This window comes from Balaenoptera ricei, chromosome 12, assembly GCF_028023285.1.
Source record: "Balaenoptera ricei isolate mBalRic1 chromosome 12, mBalRic1.hap2, whole genome shotgun sequence".
Lineage (NCBI taxonomy): Eukaryota > Metazoa > Chordata > Mammalia > Artiodactyla > Balaenopteridae > Balaenoptera > Balaenoptera ricei.
Window position 1 is genome coordinate 53,381,022 of NC_082650.1, and position 20,977 is coordinate 53,401,998.

The following is a 20,977-nucleotide window of genomic DNA, read 5'->3' on the forward strand; positions in this document are numbered from 1 at the left end:
AAAAGAGCATGTGACATGTAAGTAAAATTCAGTTATCAGCAGACTTTTTGACAACAGTGCTTTAATGCTAGTGGAGGGAGCAGGGGTGGAGTAACATATTTAAGACACTTGAGAAGGAATATGCTAAGAATTTTATATACAGCAAAACTGGGCTCAGTACACTAAAGGGCACATACGAACTGTTAATAACATGCAAGAACTTGGGGAATATGTTCTTCTGATCCCTTTGTGAGAAATCTACTAGAAAATGAGCTTCTGAAAACTAAAATGGCTAGAGAGACATCGAACCAAGGACTGGTGGTAAATGTTCAATATAAAGTTATCTGTAGAACTAAAACTAAATGAGGGCTTAGAAAAAGAGAGTATAGTGTGTAACAGCCATATGCTCTGACAAGGTAAACAGTACAGCTGTTTTTAAAAAGCGGAGGAACAGAGAGCATATATTAAAATTATTTTAATCTTTTCATTAATCATATTGGTAGTGATATTAGTACTATTATTCAGAGACTGTTATGTTGTAATATACAATGGAACAGTTGGGTATTTATGGCGTATTTTAATTCTGTCATCCCTTTTGTCTTTGACAACCAGGATTTTAGGAGTGGAGGAAAGGAGATACAGATGTAACAGAAAAGAGGTTAAGTAAAAGCTTGACAGTCTGGAATTTGAATTGGAAGTATCAATATGAACTCAAGAGATATTCTGTATATGTATGTATGTAAAGCTGTCTCTTGAAATATCATTGCTTACACACAGAAAAAAGTGCAGCGCCTTGGAGAAATGGCAGATTCCAGATCTAGCGCGCAAAATGTACGAGAATGAGCCTAGAATATATTAATAGCAAGGAAGTTAGTAAAGACTAGTTGAACCATGTCAAAAAGACTCAGTAGCCAACTTGAAGAAACTCCCAAAGATTGTCAAAGAAGACAATTTGAGCTTCAGTAATCAAAATGATAATTACAGTGGATTGAAATCCTTCAACTATATTTAAATCCATGAGTTCATGATGATATTTTTTAAAAAGTGGTCACTTTTGGAAGATAGGAAACCAATTTATTATTTTATAAACTGAAAAAAGGAAAAAATTATTTGCCTTTTCTATACGAACTGTACACATGAGTAAACTAATATATGAGGAGAGGTGTTTCTTTATAAAAGTATTCCAACTACTAAATGAAAAAAGGAGAGAGAGAATATCACCATTTTGCAACCACCAGTAGACAGCCACTGAGATAATAAAAAGGGCAACAACCAGATATGCTATGCATCCTATAATTTTGCCAGACACTATTTATAGTTGTGCTAAATGGATTGAAACAGAAGATACAGAGGACAGAGTAACAGGTAGAACTGTCCCAGGTGTGCAATCAGAAATTCCAGAGTTTCCAGTGGGAAAAACTCTGCAGGTCACATGGCCTAGATTCTTTCACAGATAAATTTTAAGAAAGTGAAGGGGATAGGGACTTCCCTGGTGGTCCAGTGGCTAACACTCTGCACTCCCAATGCAGGGGGCCCGGTTCGATCCCTGGTCAGGGAACTAGAACCCACATGTTGCAACAAAGATCCTGAGTGCTGCAATTAAGACCCAGCACAGTGAAATAAAGCAATAGATAGGTAGGTAGGTAAGACTAAACTATGGTGTCTAGGGAATGCATATATGGGTGATAAAACCTTTTTTTTTTTAAATGCAAGGAGGTGATTACTATAAATATCAGGGTAACGATGACTTTTGGGAGAGAGGGTCTGGTGCAGGGACCGGGCACAGGGAAGAGCTTTTGGAGTGGCAGCCAGCTTGCTGTCTCTGTCTGAGTGGTCTCTGTCTGCCTTACAGACGTCTCTTGTACTTGTGTTTTAATTTACATAAAATAGTAAAACTAAAGCTGTTTTAAAACCTTTTAATAGTGTGCAAAGATATTAGATAGTTCAAAGTGGGAGAGGAAAATCTAGAAATTTGGAAAATAATTCATTGAACTGTTTCAAGATATGACAAATTCTTCCTGAGGATTTAATACTGTTTAAGGAAAACACAAATTAAATGTAGGTGCTTAGAACACAATTTCCTTTTTCCTTGACAGTTTCTTTTTTTATACAGATACTGGATATTCATCTTGGATTGTATTCTTCACATATTTGAATTTAGTTTGGGACTTGCTGTTGAAAGCAACATGTCATTATACTCAAGTGTCTCTGTTTGTGGCCCATAAACATAAATTATCATATATCATGTCAGTCCTAAATGTTTTAATTCCCCTCAGATTTCCAGGGCATATTCCTTGGTCAGTATTACTTTTTAAAAGTGAGAAATTAGATAAGATTGTGAGTAGTTTTTAAATCCTTTATTGTTTTTTGTACTTAACAGATCTCCAGCATCTGTGTGTACCACAGAATGGGCATTCAGTAGTGAACAGAACAAACACAGATCTCGTATATTCTAGTGAACCTCTGCAACTTATATTAAGGAAGTTCAGGAAATTGATATTGAGGACAGGAGTGAGAAAACAGCTGATTTGTTATGGCCTATAACTGCCCATTTGAAAATTTCTCAGTGAACTTCAAGTAACTGTTCTCAAATTTTGCTGATGATGGCTCCCGTTTAATTCTATGAAATGTCATTATAGAAAGGAACTGTAGTAATTTTGGAGCAGGATGCTTTCTGGATACTTTATCCTGAATCCTTCTTTTTTTTTAAGTCTAGTTATTTTTAAATATATTATTTTTAAAATATAAGGTATCTGCATTTTAAATCCACCAAATCATTTATTTAGGTCTTTTTACTCCAAAGGAGAGGACCTGATGCATGTTTTGAAAGTAAAATGGCCATGTTTTCTTCCCCTCTTTTTTTTTTTTTTGGCTGTGGTGGGTCTTAGTTGCAGAGCGCCAGCTTCTCTCTAGTTGTGGCTTGTGGGCCTCTCTCTAGTTGTGGCTTGTGGGTTTTCTCTCTCTAGTTGTGGCACGTGCGTTCTGCAGTTTGCGGCTCACGGGCTCTCTTGTTGAGGTGCGCGAACTCAGCAGTTGTGGTGCGTGGGCCTAGTTGCCCCGTGGCACATGGATTGCTAGTTCTCCGACCAGGGATCAAACCCGTGTCCCCTGCATTGCAATATGGATTCTTTACCACTGGACCACCAGGGAAGTCCCTTCTTCCCCTCTTTTTAAGAGCACCTTTCATTTATTACCCAGTACCTGATTACCCAGTTGTCTGACTCAAGATTATACTAACACTTACTGGAGATGCAAATGAAGAGATGTTGCGTTTTTATGTTCTGGGCGCATTTTAAATATTCATTTTCTGAGGACATGATTTTTTTTTTTCCCATTTACCTTTGCCATCATTGAAAATGCTGAGCTTAAGGCCATCAACTCCTGTCTTTCCTGATGCTGGTGAGGCACTGAGCCCTTCTGTAATTGGATTGCTTATAGCTTCATGACAGCAAGGTGACTGTCTCATCCAGGGAAAACGAGATGTATTTCTTGGATTTTTCTTAGTGAACAAAAGTTTAATCATTTTACTAGTCTCTGGCAGATAGCTTCCTGTAACTCTTGTTAAGACAGAGCACTTAGAATTGTCTAGAGATTAACCTGATATATGTATACATGGTGCCAACTATTTTTTATTTAATTCAGTTTTTCTACTCCCCTCCCCCCTTTTTTTCCGTTTTTGGGCAGGTAATGAAAGCGTGGGATGCTCATGTGACAGCAGTTTGCTCTCAGGATGCCAGTGAACTTGTAAGGAAGCTTGGGGCAGATGATGTAATTGATTACAAATCCGGAAATATGGAAGAGCAGTTGAAATCTTTAAAGCCGTATGTATTCAAACAATGTTCATATTGGGAAGGTGGGAACAAAGACAGCTGATAATGGAAGCCTGAGATAGTTGGGTGGCCTTACAGTCATGTTGGAATCTTAGACAAGAATCTACGAAAACACTCCACGTCACTAGAGGTTATTTAGGTTGGTTTATGTTTTAACTCCAGATGTTAATACAGCACGATCATGTAATGTAATTTGTACTGAGGAAGATATTTTGCTTACCTAGACTTCTGCTAATTTTTAAGTTAACTTCCTTTTATTGCTGGTGTGTAACAGGTCTGAAGGCAAAATTGGAAGTGGATTCCCTCCAGGGGCATTTGACACCACAAGAAGAACATAGAGCAGTACGTGAAGTACGTGATTAGTGTTTTGGCTTCGTAATGAGGGTTTCAGAGAAGCAAAGGCAGTATAGATATCAGTAATGCGAGTCTGTGGAGGTTCTCGGTGCGTCTGAATGCCAGGCTGTGGTTTGACGGAGTGTACCAAGTGAGAGCGGATTCAGGAATTCTCTCAGGCCCTGTCCATCCTGACTGTGGCTCGGGCAGAGACGGTGGTGCTTAGGAATCTGGTCTTCACCCAGCCCAGGCAAAGCTGCAGCGGAGAGCGTGCCTGAGGAGTATTTGGAAAGCTGTTTTACTGCTTCTGTTTCAAAGATTTTTCCTTTTTTAAATTAGTTTTCAGATGCTAATTATTCTTGCCCACTTTAAGTAGAAGTATATTTTCATGGGTTTAAAAAAAAAGGAGACAAAGGGAGCCCCTATCTGACGCAGCCCAGCCTCTCAGCCAGCACCGCAACTCGCAACAGTAGATGTTCGGCTGTGCAGCCCGGAGCAGCCGGCCACGCGTCATCCTGGAGCTGTTGATGGCATGTCCCTTCCTGCTCGGCAGTGCTCTAAGCACAGGCTAAGACGCAGTGGCGAACAAGACACGTTGCCCCCTTTCGTGGGCTTGTATTCTAGTGGTTAGTGCCCTCAAGAACACTGATGCAGCGAAAGGGGAAAAGAAAGGCTGTTTTGGAGGGAAGAGGCTGTTTGCGATGGGGTGGTTGAAGAGTGCCTCTAAGTGAGGCATTTGGGCAGAGGCTTCGGGGAGCGAGCCAGGAGGATAGGACTTTTTTTTGTTGGGGGCAGGGGTCTTGTTCCCTGCTGTATCCCCCCCCGACCCCAGGATGGTGTAGTGACCTACAATCGATATTTGTTTAATGACTTGTGGAGGGGATCTAGGAGGGGAGCACTTGTTCCAGGTGGAGATAACACCAAATGTAAAGCCCCCGTGGCAGGAACACGCTCTACGGCACATTTGAGGGCTAACACTGTCCCTTGCGGAGATCCCTGCCTGTGTGGCAGGACCTAGGCTTCCAGACAGTGGTAGTTTCGGTCAATCACCTCTCCTGCTGCCTCTAGGAGTAGCAGCAGAGACAGGCCAAGGCCCACCCTTTCCCCCCATCCACCTTGAGTGTTTTGCACGTCTGGAATCTTTTGCCAGAGAAGAGAGGCCCTGACAGGTGAAGGCGAGAGTGCACCCAGGCTAGCCTCCCCCCAGGCTAGCCTCCCGCCCAGTGCCTCCCACTCTTCCTCGTGTCTCGCCCAGAGGCCCTGCCCCTTCTGCTTGCTCTTGCTCAGTCAGGGGACCTCACCAGCTCGCAAATGCAGGCTGTTATTTTTTTAATGATCGCTGTAGTTAAAATTGACCTTTGTAACTTCTGCCTGGAGGTTGGCCTTGTAATCCACCTAGAATAAATTTGTTCCTCCTTCCAAATAGCAGCCTTTTAGATTTGAATCCTAGGGTTTTACAGCAGGAAAGGGCTTTGAAATCCTTCAGTCCTACTCTATGGCGTTATAGTCGAGAAAATAAGGGACAGAGGATTTAGGAGTTTTTTTCATGCTCAGGGTCATGCCACTTAATCATTAGTGGGAGAGCTGGGTCTACAGCCTGGTCTCTGGACTTCTTTTTGCAGGCAGTGCCAGTTCTATAATACCAGGCTGCCCTTAAGTTTTATTTAAATGAAGTGTCATCATGTTTGTTTATCCAAAATTTGGGAATGAAATAGGAACTTAAAAGTAGAAACTTAAGCAGAAACTTAAACTCATAAAAAAGAATTTTTGTGTTCTTTTCTAATGAGGATAGTCATCTAGTAAGGTCATTCTCCTGCACTTCATATCTTTTAATTTTTATTTGCCCTTCTTTAGTTTAGTCCCATGAAAAACTCAAGAGCCACAAAGTTGGCCAAAGCTGGTTTTAGAAGCTTTGATGTTTGACTTCATCCAGATGAATTTAGGAGGGAAAAAGGATTTACCAAAAAGGAATTCCTCTATTAATTTGCTTAATATATAAGCATGCATTCTCTAAATAGATCTTTGTTTTCTAAAGTATTTTAAAGCTTCATTGGGTTTTATCCCCTTTAAGTAGAATGTAGCGATTATAGCAATTTTAGATTAGATTTAAGGAGTTGAATATCTGTCAGTTCCTGTGGATTCCATTATGACTGGATTTTTTTGGCACGTTAGAGCAGAACTGAAGACTGAGAGCAGGCTGTTGATTTGTCTTTTGCATTGTGCTGACGTGCATGAAACCAAAAGAAGAAAATTCCATAAGGTGAAGAGGATGCTTCTACAAGCAGTTCTGATTGTGGAGGGAATACAAGCAAATGACTTGTGTGGGTCAAAACCTAATACACTTTTCTCTCAAGTATTCATGTGAACGAAAGAGTACTTTGACTTACATTGGATGGATAGCTTTGCAGTTTTCTATAAAGCTTGAGTCAGGGTTTCTCAGCCTTGGCAACCTTAGTTTCTCAACTACTGACACTGTGGGCTGGATAATTTCTTGTTGTGAGGGGCTGTTCGGTGCGTTGTACGATGTTTATCATCATCCCTGGCCTCTAGATGCCAGTACCCCCTTCCCACCACCTCCCCCAATTGTCACAACTAAAAATGTCTGTAGACATTGCCTTATATGTCTCCTGGGGACCCAAATCACCCTTGGTTGAAAACCACTTGTTTAAGTCATTCTTAAAGTATTTGAAAATAATATGATTTTATGATTTAAAAAAAATGACATTGACTTACGGTGGAGAAATCCCCGAGATCCAGTAAGTGGGTGTGCCCTTTTCTCCTTTGTCCGGGCATCCACCGGCTGCTGTCTGCGAGCTGTCACGGAAACAAACCCTGTAGCTAACTGGCGCTGGGAGTGAAGGCAGCTTGGAGCCCTGGATAAAGGCTGACCAGGATGTTTTGATTTGATTCTTCCTCTGCAGGTTTGATTTTATCCTTCCTCTGCAGGTTTGATTTTATCCTTCCTCTGCAGGTTTGATTTTATCCTCGACAGTGTTGGTGGATCCACCGAAACGTGGGCTCTAAGTTGTCTCAAGAAGTGGTCAGGAGCCACGTATGTGACTTTGGTGACTCCTTTCCTCCTGAACATGGACCGGTTGGGCATAGCGGATGGCATGTTGCAGACAGGCGTCACCGTGGGCTCTAAGACGGTGAAGGTAGGGGGAGAGTCTTGGTTGGTGAGAGCAAGCAGGCCCCTGGGGCTTCTGGAATTTGGTTTCTTCCTAGACAGTTTCTCTTCTCGCGGAGCCAGCACAGCACAGTGGCTGCAAGCAGGGCTCTGGAGTCACGTACTGACGGGGTACAAATTCTGGCCTCCACTTGGTAGCCGTGTAGCCCTGTGCAAGTTACTTAGCGTCACTAAGCCTCAACATCTTCACCTGAGAAATGAGGCTAATGGTGTATCTCCCCTACTGTATGTTATAAGGATTAAATGAGATAATCCACCCATGTGAAGAACTTGGCACAATGCCTGGTACCCAAGACGCTCTCATTAAATGTTAGCCTTTATTTATTTATTTATTTTTAAAATTTATTTATTTATTTATTTATTTTTGGTGCGTTGGGTCTTTGCTGCGTGAGGGCTTTCTCTAGTTGCGGTAAGCGGGGGCTACTCTTTGTTGCGGCGTGTGGGCCTCTCATTGCGGTGGCTTCTCTTGTTGTGGAGCACAGGCTCTAGGTGCGTGGGCTTCAGTAGTTGTGGCACACGGGCTCAGTAGTTGTGGCTCGTGGGCTCTAGAGTGCAGGCTCAGTAGTTGTGGCACACCGGCCAAGTTGCTCCACGGCATGTGGGATCTTCCTGGACCAAGGCTCCAACCCGTGTCCCCTGCATTGGCAGGCGGATTCTTAACCACTGCGTCACCAGGGAAGTCCTGTTAAATGTTAGCCTTTATTATTAGCTATTATTACCACTCCTGATTCCATCTGATACACCTTCCGCTTTTTTCTTGTCTGCACCTGATGGCTCTCTGTTTCACTGTCTTAATACATACAGTCTCTTGTATATGAAGGCAGAAGCTTCATTAAGACAGCGTAGAGCTGGCTGTTTTCATGGTAGTAACACTGGGCTATTCCAGTGATTCCCAGACTGGGGCTTTCGGACCTTTCGAGGTCCATGGGAATTTTTTTGAATTTCAAAAGCCTGAAGGAAGGGGCTTCCCTGGTGGCACAGTGGTTAAGAATCCACCTGCCAATGCACGGGACACGGGTTCGAGCCCTGGTCCAGGAAGATTCCACATGCCACGGAGCAACTAAACCTGTGCGCCACAACTACTGAAGCCCGCACGCTTAGAGCCCGTGCTCTGCAACAAGAGAAGCCACCGCAATGAGAAGCCTGCGCACCGCAACGAAGAGTAGCCCCCGCTCACCGCAACTAGAGAAAGCCCACGTGCAACAACAAAGACCCAACTCAGCCAATTAATTAATTAATTAATTAATTAATTTTAAAAACCTGAAGGAAATTGTATTCTTCCGTCATTGAGGCTACAAAGACTAATGGAACCGTCGTGCTTCTTCTGGAATTGTATCAACTTGTCTTGACAGTACATGTCCCATGTGAATCAGAAACTCTATTGATGGCATTCTGGGGGTTTCAAAGATTTGATTAGTCAGCCTGATTTTGTTAACAGGGCCGTAAGGAGCTATGTCACCCAACTGAACACATCCCGTGCATGGTGGGCCTTGAAGACTAGAGCAGATCAGCCCTAGTATAGGACTGATAGCAGACCTTCAGAGTCTCGACATGACAGTGGTGACAGAGGCTTATAATTTCATGTTATGCACTGTTGGTAATTACAGCTCATTTGTTTAAAATCTGAATTAGTGTTGAAATGGAATAAGTGACAAGAAAATATACATTCTGTTTTTTTTTAATTAGACAAAATACTTCAGGCTCAGGAAAAAGGCAGTAGAAGGTTCCTCAAGGGTGAAAAGGTTGTGAGTCATGTCGACCTGGCCGGCACTGCCATGTATTTGCAAGATGACTGGCTTGAATAATTATCTTTAGCTCTTCTTGATTCTCGAAATTAATTTGGAACCTTTTGGGGGGTGAAGTTTAGGACTTTGGTCTCTTGAATGCTGTGTACTAAGTCCCTAGAGGTGGTGAAGAAGAGCTGTGATGGAGGAGACTGCTGCTCAGTCCTTAGGAGCTGGGTCTGGGTGACAGGAGTGAACAAACCGGGCGCTGTGCTCCGGGTTCTTTAGTTTCACTTGGTTCAGACAGCAGCCAGAAGCAGTGTCCACGGGGCACTTTGTGGTGGAGGAAGGAATCTTAGCTGTCCTTTGTCTCTTCTTTCTCTTTTCATGAAACTCGGGCTTCCCAACTGCTTTAAGATATAAGTTTAAGTTTTCCATAAAATTTCACAGTTTGAATTGCAGTGAGACCTCTTACAAGTTAAGCTTCAGAGCTATCCTCTGAGAGTAAGACAGGCATAGCTCTCTTCGTTTCCCTATCCCCCGTCTTGAAAGATGATAGTGGTAATCTCACGTGAAAACCTTCTAAGTAGTTTCTGATGTCTTTCTGAGAATGTGCACAGTTAAAGCCTCATTGTAATGCCTGCCTGCTTTGGTTTACTCTCTCCTGTAATGGCCTGGAAAACCTACACAGACCTCTTAGAGCAGAATATAAAAATTCTGCTGCTGCAGACCAAATGTTTCACTTTACAGGGCAACCTGCTGTAAAGAATTATAGATATGGCAGTTATGACCACCACTGTTCCTCTTTAAAACTCTAAACAATCATCAGAAGGTTTTAATTATAGTCTATAAAACCAGTCCTATGGGAAGTACATGAGCAGGTCTTCTGTGATTGTAACTAACGGGACCTGCTCTCAGCTTGGGACAGTCCCAGTGTCTCTGGTGTCTAGCCACCTAAGCCTTCAAATGTGTTTTTGTTTGTTTGTTTGTTTGTAAGTTAGTTGTCTAGACCAGTGCTTCCTGACCTCTTTCATGCTCTGACACACAGAGAAAATGATAGTATTTGAATAGCATATCGAGACCACTCTGGGCCAAGAGCAAACTACCTGGAGACTTGCGTTAGCCCAGGCTCTGCCTTGCTACTCCGAGGGCTTGTCATACTTATTCTAGGGTGAGCTTGGCTCTATTTACATCTGTGGTCCTGAGATAATGATCAATGGTGACCCCTTTAACTCTTACAGTTGTTCCAGGTTAGACAATAAGGGTCACTCAGCCAAACCAGTAAGCTGTTCCCGGCACACTCATTGCGAAGCTCTGCCTAGACTACAGCTTGGGTTTGTCTGTCTCTCCACAATCTTAAACTCTATTTGCATTGCCCCAGTCTTTCCTCGGTAAGCTTTACTTTCAGCACTAGGTAAATATTTATCAAATATTTTCGATGTGTCAGGCACCTTACATACATTCTCATTTAGTCCCTCCAGCCCCCCCTGTCAGCTAGGTGGTGGTACCTCCATTCTACAGGCCGGGAGACAGGCTGAAAGTGGTAGCTTGACCTAAATAACACAACTGTCAAGGCCTGAGGTAGAGTAGCAGGGGAGTTCTACTGCACCTGCCGGCTTCATGCCGCGATGGTAGCTGATCATCATGCTGAGATTGTGCGGTGAGCTCAGTGGAGAAAGTCTGAGCTCGCCCAGCAGTTGGGGCAGGTGCAGGGAGGGAGGCGGCGGGGAGGTACTGGCTGGCCCCCCCTCCTGCCTCTGTGTCGCTCCCGTCTGATGAAGTTTAGTTGGGCAGGTCGTTGAGGTATCACTGAGAACCTCAGCTCAGTTGCTGTTTTGATAATGGCCTACCCTACCTCCGACATAAAGAATAATAATCAAAGTGGCTATGGCAGTAGGGCGGTCATGAACCCTCTTGGTGTAAGATTTTTGCCTAGCTTCACCAGGGGGCATTTTGCCCCATAGTAGATGAGGTGGCTTGGGACTTGCTATAACTATAGGGGAAGATCCAGCCGTGACGCATGAGGAACTTTATGCTTTGTTTTGCCTTTAAAGCTGTCTTAATTCCTCTCAGAGCCAGAAAAAAAAATTTGTGATTGGATTTCTTGTTTAAGATCATATTTTGGTGCCTTATTGCCCTTAAAGCATTCTTGAATTAGGTAAAAGCTCTTTTCTGGTGCCTCAGGGCTTTATTCAAACCTTGGTAGGGAAAGTCTAGAGGTCTCAGCCCCTCCTATGTCCTAGGGAAGAAATTGAGTGTGTAAGAGTAGACTGTCATTTTAAGGAGAGCTCTCCTGTGCTTACTTGCTTGTCAGTCACAACTTGGGGGAGAAGCCCGAGTTCACATGGGTACATCTCTGTTCGTTCACTTATTTATGAAACATTTATGGAGCACCCACTGTCTGTCAGTCACTGTGCTGAGGTGCTGGGTGTACAGCTCATTGTGGCAGCAGGAGATGGGAAAGCAGTTTGTCTGTCTTAGTCATCCAGGCAAGACTTTTCCCTAAATTTGCATTTAGTCAGATTTCATCCTTTCCTATATTTGACACGTTTTGTTTTCTTTTTAGCATTTCTGGCAAGGAGTCCACTATCGCTGGGCTTTTTTCATGGCCAGTGGTCCATATCTAGATGACATTGCAGAACTGGTGGATGCGGGAAAGGTAAGTGTGTTGCCAGGGCGTCCCTCGTCATCTTGGTGACCTGCTCCGCAAACCTAGTCAATGGGGACTCTGCAGAGGTAGGCTCGGCCACTGTCCACGCTGCCTTACACGCCGAGTTTAAGTGCTCTGTTTTGGGTTCTGTCTCCACGGGAATCATAGCCGTAGACTGCTGCATGTGAGACAGAGCGTACACCATCTAGTGCAGCCCTTTGGTTTGTAGATGAGAGGCAGGCCCAGAGAGCTTATGTGATTTTCCCAGAGACACTTGGTTAGGTGGTAGCAGAGCTGGGATCTACAGCTGGGCTGCTGCTATTTTGATAATGGTCCTGAAAAGAAGGCACCATGAAGGCAATTGTTGCACAAAGGTGGGGATACACTTGTGAGTTTACAATTGAATTGCTTCTTGAGCTTCTTTAGTCCGAGGGTGAGGCTGCTTTGGAGGCAAGCAGATTTCCAGATGAGCAAGGAGATCAAACACTGTGGAATCTAAACAGAACTGGACTAGAAGTTAGGTCCCTGGGTCTCCTGTTCCCAGGCCAGTGTAATAAAATCGGCAAATAAATGGTACATCTGAGAGGGTCAGTGGGCAGGATGTGATTCAGGACTGATGGCGATTTTGGTAGAGACAGCTGGTTGGTGTTTCTGTCTATTCGAGTCTGTCCTGCAGCGGACTTGGTGGGGAGCGACTACTGCTTGGAGCCTGGTCAGCCCTTTTTGGGTGTCGAAAGGCCTCTTAGGGCTGATGGCAGTTGAAAGACTCCTTAGCTACCACCTGCCTATTTAACTTCTTACGTGGTTTTAACGGCTCAGACATGCCATCTCTGGAAGAATAACCCAGAAGGCAAACTCATATTCTGGCACTGACATTCGTGATTTTATTGAGAAATTATATGGAATTATAAATGAAGGGAGGGCTTCCCTGGTGGTGCAGTGGTTAAGAATCCGCCTGCCAATGCAGGGGACATGGGTTCGAGCCCTGGTCCGGGAAGATCCCATATGCCACGGAGCAACTAAGTCCGTGTGCCACAACTACTGAGCCTGCGCTCTAGAGCCCATGAGCCACAACTACTGAGCCCGCGTGCCTAGAGCCTGTGCTCCGCAACAAGAGAAGTCACCACAATGAGAAGCCTGCACACCACAACAAAGAGTAGCCCCTGCTCATTGCAAATAGAGAAAGCCTGCAGGCAGCAACGAAGACCCAGCTCAGCCAAAAGTAAAAAAAATAAATTAAATAAATAAATAAGCAAATGATTGGAGAGGCTTACGCACCCTAGAGGGTTGCATGAAGTCATAGATAAAATGATTCTCATTTTATAGATGAGAAAACTGGCTCAAAGTGATAAAGGGACATGCTCAAATTTGTAGACGTGGGACCAGAACTCATACCTCTGACCCCAGTCCTGTGCTTTTCCCTCCTCACCATTAAGCTGCATTCTTCGTGCTTGAAGCTGATCTAGGACTTTAGCTTAAATTGACTTGTCCTTGTCATTTTACACTGGGCAGGGAAAGGGTCTGGAGCAAGTCCAGCGTCACACCACATGATCCTTGCTAAGCCATATGGAAAGAGCCCCTTGATATGGGTTTTCTTGTGCTGGCACCTGACCCTTGCTGGCCCATCTCATCTTTCCATTTTGGTTTGGGAAAAAAAATGTTTTTAGGAACTACTGGCTGCTTTTTGTGCATTTAGTTTTTTTATTCTATTTCAGCCAAGGAACTTATGATAGAAAATGGCCCACTACTGTTTCCCAAATATTTTGGTTCCAAGTTTGCTTGACTCTTCTCAGACGTCTAAGTCTTGATGTGTACTGGGTAGACATGAGCTCAGCCTTGCTGTGACTGCAAGCTGTCAGCCTTGTTGTGGCTGCAATGTGCCTCTCTGTAGGGATCTCCCCATATCCCACAGGGATGCTTATTTTATTTCTAGGAAGAAGGAAATGGGCCATCATCAGATAATATGGCCCATAGTTCTGCATAGTGCTGAATGGGGGTGGAGCCTCGTCATTAGAGAGGCCCCTGTCCTCCAGAAGTCCCCACACGTGTCCTGACGTCTGCTCCAGACTGTCCACATGCTTATCATTGCTCTTTTGTGTTCAAAATATTGTGACGCTCTCTCTACCTAGAAATTACTATTTATGCAACAGAAAAGAGAGGTGTTTGTGTACATGTCCCTATTGAATTTGGTAGATAACTGGTGGAATGGCTAAAAGAGGACGTGGTAGAAATAATGATGCCCTTCAAGTGTCCTCCTCCAAGGGTGAGTGAGGAGATGTTCCTTTGGCCTTTGATTCTCTTCTCACCAGGGTTATTTGGGCTCAGGAGTCATTTCTGACAGTGAAGGGCTCTGGGACTATGGCGGTCGATATGTGACACTGGATCCACGGAGAGGTCAGCTGTGCTGTGCATCATGCTTCTTTGTGGGTGTGAGAGGTTGTTGCCTGTCTACACTGGAAAGTTGGAAAGGATAACAGAACAGATCTGCTTACACATTGTGTGGTTAGTAAAGACTGTTAAGTTGGACGAGGACACTGAAATCCTTCCAAGCTTTGGCTGAGTGCTTAATGAATCTAATTAGCAGGTATCTGATAGAGGTGCTGGAGTTGTTTTTTGACAGTGTGAGGCCATGAACCAAAAGAGGCTACTCTTTTAAAATACTTTAAGCTTTGGAATGAATAATACATTTGTAATATTCAAAATCCAAAAGGTAGGAAAAGTTATTTCATAGACTCTTCCTTTGACTCCTGTCCCTTGGTCATGGAGATTCTCCTTGTCAGGGCCCCAACATTACCAGTTTTTTGGGCATTCCAAAGATGTTTCGTGATTCAGTAGGGTGAAACAAAAAAATGATTTATAATTAGCACAATGAGTTTAATGGGCTGCTACTGAAACTGTGCCTTATGCCTGAAGTTTATTGGCATTTTCTCCTAAGCACAATAAACATTTCCTATTTTTATACTATTTAGCAAACTGTTTTTGGTGGGGTGCCTACCACAGTGCATGGGGCACACATATACAATGGAATATTACTCAGCCATAAAAAGAACTGAAATTGAGTTATTTGTAATGAGGTGGATGGACCTAGAGTCTGTCATACAGAGTGAAGTAAGAGAGAAAAAGAAATACCATATGCAAACGCATATATGTGGAATCTAAAAAAAAAAAAAAAAAAAAAAGGTACTGATGAACCTAGTTGCAGGGCAGGAATAAAGAGGTAGACATAGAGAATGGACTTCAGGAAATGGGGTGGGAGGGCGAAGCTGGGGCAGAGTGAGAGTAGCATGGACATATATACACTACCGGGTGTAAAGTAGTTGGCTGGTGGAAAGCAGCAGCATAGCACAGGGAGATCGGTGCTTTGCGATGACCTAGAGGGGTGGGATAGGGAGGATGGGAGGGAGGCTCAAGAGGGAGGGGATATGGGGACATGTGTATGCATATGGCTGATTCGCTTTGTTGTGCAACAGAAACTAACACGGTATTGTGAAGCAATTATACTCCAATAAAGTTCTATTTTTAAAAAAACACTTAAAAAAAAAAAAAAAAGACATGAAAGAAACTTGAAATACTGGTCGCTGCACCTGAGGAGGGGAACTAGACGGCTGGGGATCAAGTATGGGAGGGAGATGTTCCTTCATACTCTTGCATCTTTTTGAGTATGTGTACGCACGTGTGTGTTCCTGTACTTATTAAGGCCATTAGAGTCCACAGGTCCATTCAAGATCCTAGGTGACCAGCCAAGCTTCTTGGTTGAGCGATGATGTGAGTATCTCGGTTTATTTATTTTAGCCAGCATCAGAATAGTTCCTGTGGAACTTATTTGAATTTAACTCAAAACAGTTACTGAGGGCTAGTGGGCACTTCGCTTCGCCCAGTAAGGTGTGGAGAGATGCGTTGGTCACGCTGAATTACATCCTGAGCAGTGCTGGCCACTAGAACTTTCTGCAGTGATGGAAATGTTCTCTGTCTGCATTGTCTAGTGTGGTAGCCACTAGCTGTAGGTGGCTGTTGAACACTTGAAATGTGGCTAGTGCAACTGAGGGACTAAATTTTTCATTTTATTTACTTTTGATTAAATTTAAGTAGCCACATGTGGCTGGAGGTTAACCATTTTGGACAGTGCAGCTTTAGAGACAGTGTAATAAGTTCTGAGGCAAATGATTTCCCAGACCCGCCTTGGGATGGCCAGGCCCTAGTTTTGCAATGAACTGTATTCCAAAACTTTAAACTCGTTATTTGCAGCTGGATTTTTTCTCCCATACAAAGAATGTAACAGCTAGGGACTGAATTCCTGGGACCACTATGAAAGCGTTATCTTGCCAGATGTGGTAGGTACCTCACAGCCTTGATGCTACTGAAGTTTTCAGATGCTACTGAAATTGTTTCTATGGGGAAACATAGGCCGAGTTTCTCCCCTCACTTTCTGGCTAGAAGGAGTGCCTATTTTCAGGGGGGCCTAGGGACAAGTCCTGGGAGGCACATTTACTGCCTTGGAGAGTACCCCACCCGCCCAATCTCACCTCCTATCTTCCAGCCTTGAGTTTTCCATCTGGGGCCAGGAAGTTCAGAAATAGCAAGTCCGAGCAAAGCCCACCTTTTTCTTCTTCATATCTGCTTAGTTTAAGCCCCCTTCTTCCCCTTTATCCTGACCCAGGAAATACTGATCCTGTGGCAGAGCTCGGGGCCATGCCTGTCCAAGAGGTGGTGCTGGAGCTGTGTCCTGCCACCCTGCGCTGGGGCCCGTCCACAGGTGTGTGGACAGGGATCGCCAGGGGCCTTTAGGTCTCCCTGGGTCTCTGTCTCCTCACACTCCCCACCCTCTGAGATCAGTTTCTGTGCCCCGTGGAGGCTGCGGCCGAGGGTCTGGGGAAGAGGTGACAGACTCGGGCTTCCCTCCCCAAAACACCCCCATGCCATGCAGTGATGACATCGGCTGTCTGGGACCCTCAGTCTGCTCCTCTGCTCAGAGCTCTGACCTTGCACTTAGCACGTAACCACCTGCGCTTCCGTTTCCTAATCTATCCAACAGGCTGGCTCAGAGGCTCCCCTGCTTTAAGCTCTACTGTTCTGTGATTTGCGCAGGGAAGTGGGGATCGAGGGAGAGCCTCTCTGCAGGCCACCGTGCCTGCCTGGGTGCCATCCTCTCTCCACCAGCTCCCCGAAGCTCCTGTGCTGAGAGGGTTTCTGCCTGAGAGGCAGGGAGGCTTGCCCAGTGGCTGAAGAGCAACAGTGTTCTGAGGCCACACCAGGGAGGCTGAGGTTCCCATGGTCCCTATTCTCATGGAAGGGACGTCAGGCAGCGGGTGCCAAACCCCGGGGCCTGGTTTTGTGCAGCCTTTGTTTAGGAAGGGGAAGGACAATCAGGAGAGCCTGAATTTGGGTCTGAGACTGGGATGAATGCCGCAGCCGTGGGCTCCCGGTCAGCTGTGTGCCCCGCGCGTCCGCGTCGCCCTCGAGTGTGGTATCAAGCCCGCCGCTTTATACCAGGGCTCCCTGAGCCGGCCAGACTATAGCAGTGTCATCACATAAATGTCCCCACCTCACCGTGAGTAACCTTTCTTTCCCCTCTCTGGGTTTTTGCTCTGATCCCTTTGTCCATAGCAAACAAGCATTCCAGGTCTGATGTGAGGCTGTGTGTAGACACTGCCTCATTATCCCATTAATCTCTGTTTGCTGTCATATATTCAGCCAACAGTGGCATTTGCCTGCCTGTTAATTGAAAGCCTCTTTTTCATTGTCACTTACGGGAAGAACTGAATGCCCGTTATGCTACAGTCAGCCCTGTGGGATTATCCGCCACAATAGGCCTGACCAGCCAGATTAAAGTGTGCCGTCGCTGCGGGCTGCCTGGGTCATCAGTTCAGGGTCTGTCTCTCCGGTCAGGTTCTAAAGTGGACGGAGCTAGGTGGGCGGGCCGCTCATCCTGGAGAGGAGCAGGTGGATTCCCGTTCCTTTGTGACCTCTCGTAACGCCGCTGCTGGTGTCCGGTGCTCAGTGACGACGAATGGGTGTTATTGCCTCCTTTCTTTTCTTGATGCCTCTCTCCGGTGCCTGCTTTGTGTGCCTGCTCTGCGTCAGTGCCTGGCACTCAGAAGGCAGACATTTAGTCTTTGTGGAGTGGGTGAATGTGCATGATACAAGTCAGGAACCCTAAGCATAAGGCAAAAGGCTGCAGTGATTCCCTCCCTGATGTGCAGAAAACTCACCTCTACCCCCAGAGATTCTGATTTAGTTGTTCTAACAGGAGGCCAAGGACTCTGCATTTTAAGCATGCATTCAGGTGATTCCTTTTCAAGTAATCAGCATCCAAAAAGCACCGTCCCAGCAGCTTGAAGGAGAGGGACGGGTTCGGGAGGTTTTGGGTGGGACATGCAGAGAACAACTTGGATGCATTCCACTCTTTTACCAGACAAGGCAAGCAGGTTTCCTCTAACAAGGCAGCTCAGATCTGTTCTGTTCACAGTGGCCGCCATGCTGGGGGAGGTTGAGGTCACCCTCAGCTTGCTGGAGAGGGCCACGATTATTCATCAGTGGTGTCCTCCACAGGTGCAGATGGGAGTGGTGGCCTATGGACCATGCATCTGCTATCTTGGTGGCCTGGAGACTGGATCCTCAGGTGGCGCAGTCTGTTAGCATGAGGCAGGCCAGCCAAGATGCAGGCTGTGATGAATCATTATGATCCTTGGCTACCTTTCCCTCCCCTTAAGATTTTAGGAGTAGATGTAGAAAGCAGCTGCTGATATATGAAAGGCTTAGTGCGTAGTGGAGAGAGCACAGACTCTAGCACCAGCTTGAATCCTGCTTTACCACTTAGCAGTTATGGGACGTTGGGCAACTTATTTAACTCTGCGCCTTAATTTATTCATCTGTAAAATGGGAATAATAATAGTACCTACCTCATAAGGTGGTTGTAGGGATTAAACGAGGTAAAATATACACAGCACTTAGAGAAGAGTGCCTGGCACATAGGACAGTATGTGCTAGCTGTGACTTTTATGAGCTTATTGTGGTTTATGGGTACAAAAGAATTTTCAACTCTGGAGAAGGGAACTTTTGGAGTCTGAGACGCTCTCTGGTGGCAGGGCTGTGAAATTCACACAAGAGGAAGGTCCATCGGGTGCATCTGACCACCACAAGAGCACGTACTTCTTCCTCTTGTAAAAGGAAAAGGGTTGCGAGATGTAGGCTTATGCCTTCTGACAGCTTATACCTGCCTGTGGAGCAGTGGCAGGTAGTTCACTGAAAGAGCCAGTGGATAGTTAATGATTTTTGCTTGAAGTTTTGAAAAGGATGAGTTCAGTTGGATTCGTGCATAGGGAGAGGGCGCTAACTGGTCCTAGTTTCAAAGGAGGTTGCTGGCAGTACTAACGATACAGTAAAAAGAACCAGCAGCACTCAAGCCTTTATGTGCTGGCTGAGCTGGCGTTCCTGTAAATTCCAACTAGCTGCTCTGTGGCTTAGCAAAGCCCCCAGGGCAGCTGCAGCCAGGGAAAGGCCACAGAGCCCACACAGGACTCTCGCTTCCCAGTTATCTTACTGGTTTTCACCTAAGTGACACTTATTATGCTCCTGCTGTGTGCCTAGCGTTGTGCTGGGTGTTGGGGGGCGGATACAAGAGAGGTGACTAGCCCACAGGTGCGCTAAGCTTTGACTGAGTAGACGGGCCAGACATTCAACAAACTGAAACAATCCGTCCCTCTTCTGTGCACTGCCTGTGAGGGGCCACGGGGACACACGCAGCGAGAACCCTGGGACGCCTTCTTTGGCATTCTTTGGCATTTACCACGCAGGACGGCGTGGCCGAGACGGGCACTGGGCTGTAGCAGGCCGTCTGTGAGGAGGGCCACACAGGCCCTGCGGCGGTTCAAGGAGAGGATGCGCCGCAGGCTCGGGTTGGGGCACACACCCCACGCTCAGACAATGGCAGCTAAGCCCATCTTGGTAACGCGGGGTCCACGGAGGGCGGAGGTTGGAACGATAGTGGCCTCTGGATGCTGGCCTCGGGCGCCGTGGAAGGGCTCTGAGCAGGAGAGCGAGGCGCCCAGCGTGGAGCTGGAGTAGGTTACTGGTCGGGCTGGGCTCCCTTACACAGGAGACACGGAGAGGCAGGAGAAGCCGGGGGGCAGCTGTCATGCCGGCCCGCCTTGAGTTCCTGACCCGGGGGCACCACGCAGACCGGAGAGAGGCCCGCCCGGGCTGGGCACGCGACGCAACCGACTACCGACGTCACCCGACTTGACCCACGCGGCTGTTCTCACCTGCTCGTCAACCTTTCTTGTGTTTTACAGATTCAGCCAGTTATTGAGAAAACCTTTCCATTTTCTAAAGTTCCAGAAGCCTTCCTGAAGGTAGAAAGAGGACACGCACGAGGAAAGACCGTCGTCAGTGTCGTTTAAATAAACACTCAGTTTGGTGCCTGTGGGCTCTTATTTGGTGAGTGCCTGTAGGCCCCAACTCTCTTCCAGCCATCCCTTTCCAGCTTAGACTAGAAGTTTCATGAAGTACATTTAGCACACACACACGTTTCTGCCAGTCATTTCCTGTCTTCTGAGCTGAGCAGAGACGGATTTTATAGCCACAGCCCCACCCCGTCATCACCCTGCTCTGCCCAGAGCGTTCTCGCGTCACCTGCCCCGATGCGCCCACACACTCCTGTCCGCCGAGCTCCTCTGTGCCAAACGCAGGGGATACACACGTAAGCAGGGACACGACATGAACATCTCTGCCCTTGGACTTGTCTATAAAGTTGCTGAAAAGTGCCTATTGTGTTTTTCAAGCTGTTCTTTCACAGCAGATTTGCAAATTGTGGTAGCACCTTCTGTTCTAGTAGCTCAAACTCTGTTTTATCATCTTAATGATTGTGAGAGATGAGAACTTTCAGCATGTGGAGGGATGGCAGCATGAAGAGCTTACTTGAAGCTAATTCCTTCTTAGGGTCATGGTGAGCACTTTTCCCACTGGCCAAAGTTGCCTTTGATTTTTATTCCATCTGCTCCAGTGTGCGGTCATAACAGCCCTCAGAGTTCTGAATCTCTTAGGGTCATATGTAAAAATCTCGCCAGCGATTTGCTTGTTTACGCTTTTAGAAAATGAAAGGTGATGTAAAGTTTGTAACTTTTTAAAACCCTTACTTTTTTGCATAAGGCTAGTCCTCTTTCAGCAACTGAAACGTGCTTCTCTGGGGACTTTTCCATGGAAATTACCACGATTCCATTGGGGACCAGAGTTCTCCAGTTTGACCCGAAACGCATTTAGGTACCTCGCCAATAAA

At 45.8% G+C, this 20,977-nt stretch overlaps 1 protein-coding gene across 8 annotated transcripts in view; it reads left to right on the plus strand.

The window, feature by feature from the left end:
• The window catches only part of RTN4IP1 (reticulon 4 interacting protein 1), a 148,466-nt gene extending 128,345 nt beyond the window's left edge, over positions 1-20,121 (plus strand). For 5 of the 8 annotated variants that reach the window (XM_059941490.1, XM_059941491.1, XM_059941492.1 and 2 more), the window contains 4 exons: positions 3,664-3,800; positions 7,114-7,297; positions 11,620-11,712; positions 19,995-20,121. In XM_059941490.1, the coding sequence (XP_059797473.1) occupies positions 3,664-3,800; positions 7,114-7,297; positions 11,620-11,712; positions 19,995-20,102 (522 nt within the window). In that variant the 3' untranslated portion in view covers positions 20,103-20,121. The other 3 variants (XM_059941494.1, XM_059941496.1, XM_059941495.1) reach the window with 3 other exon arrangements.
• Positions 20,122-20,977: the final 856 nt, after the last annotated feature.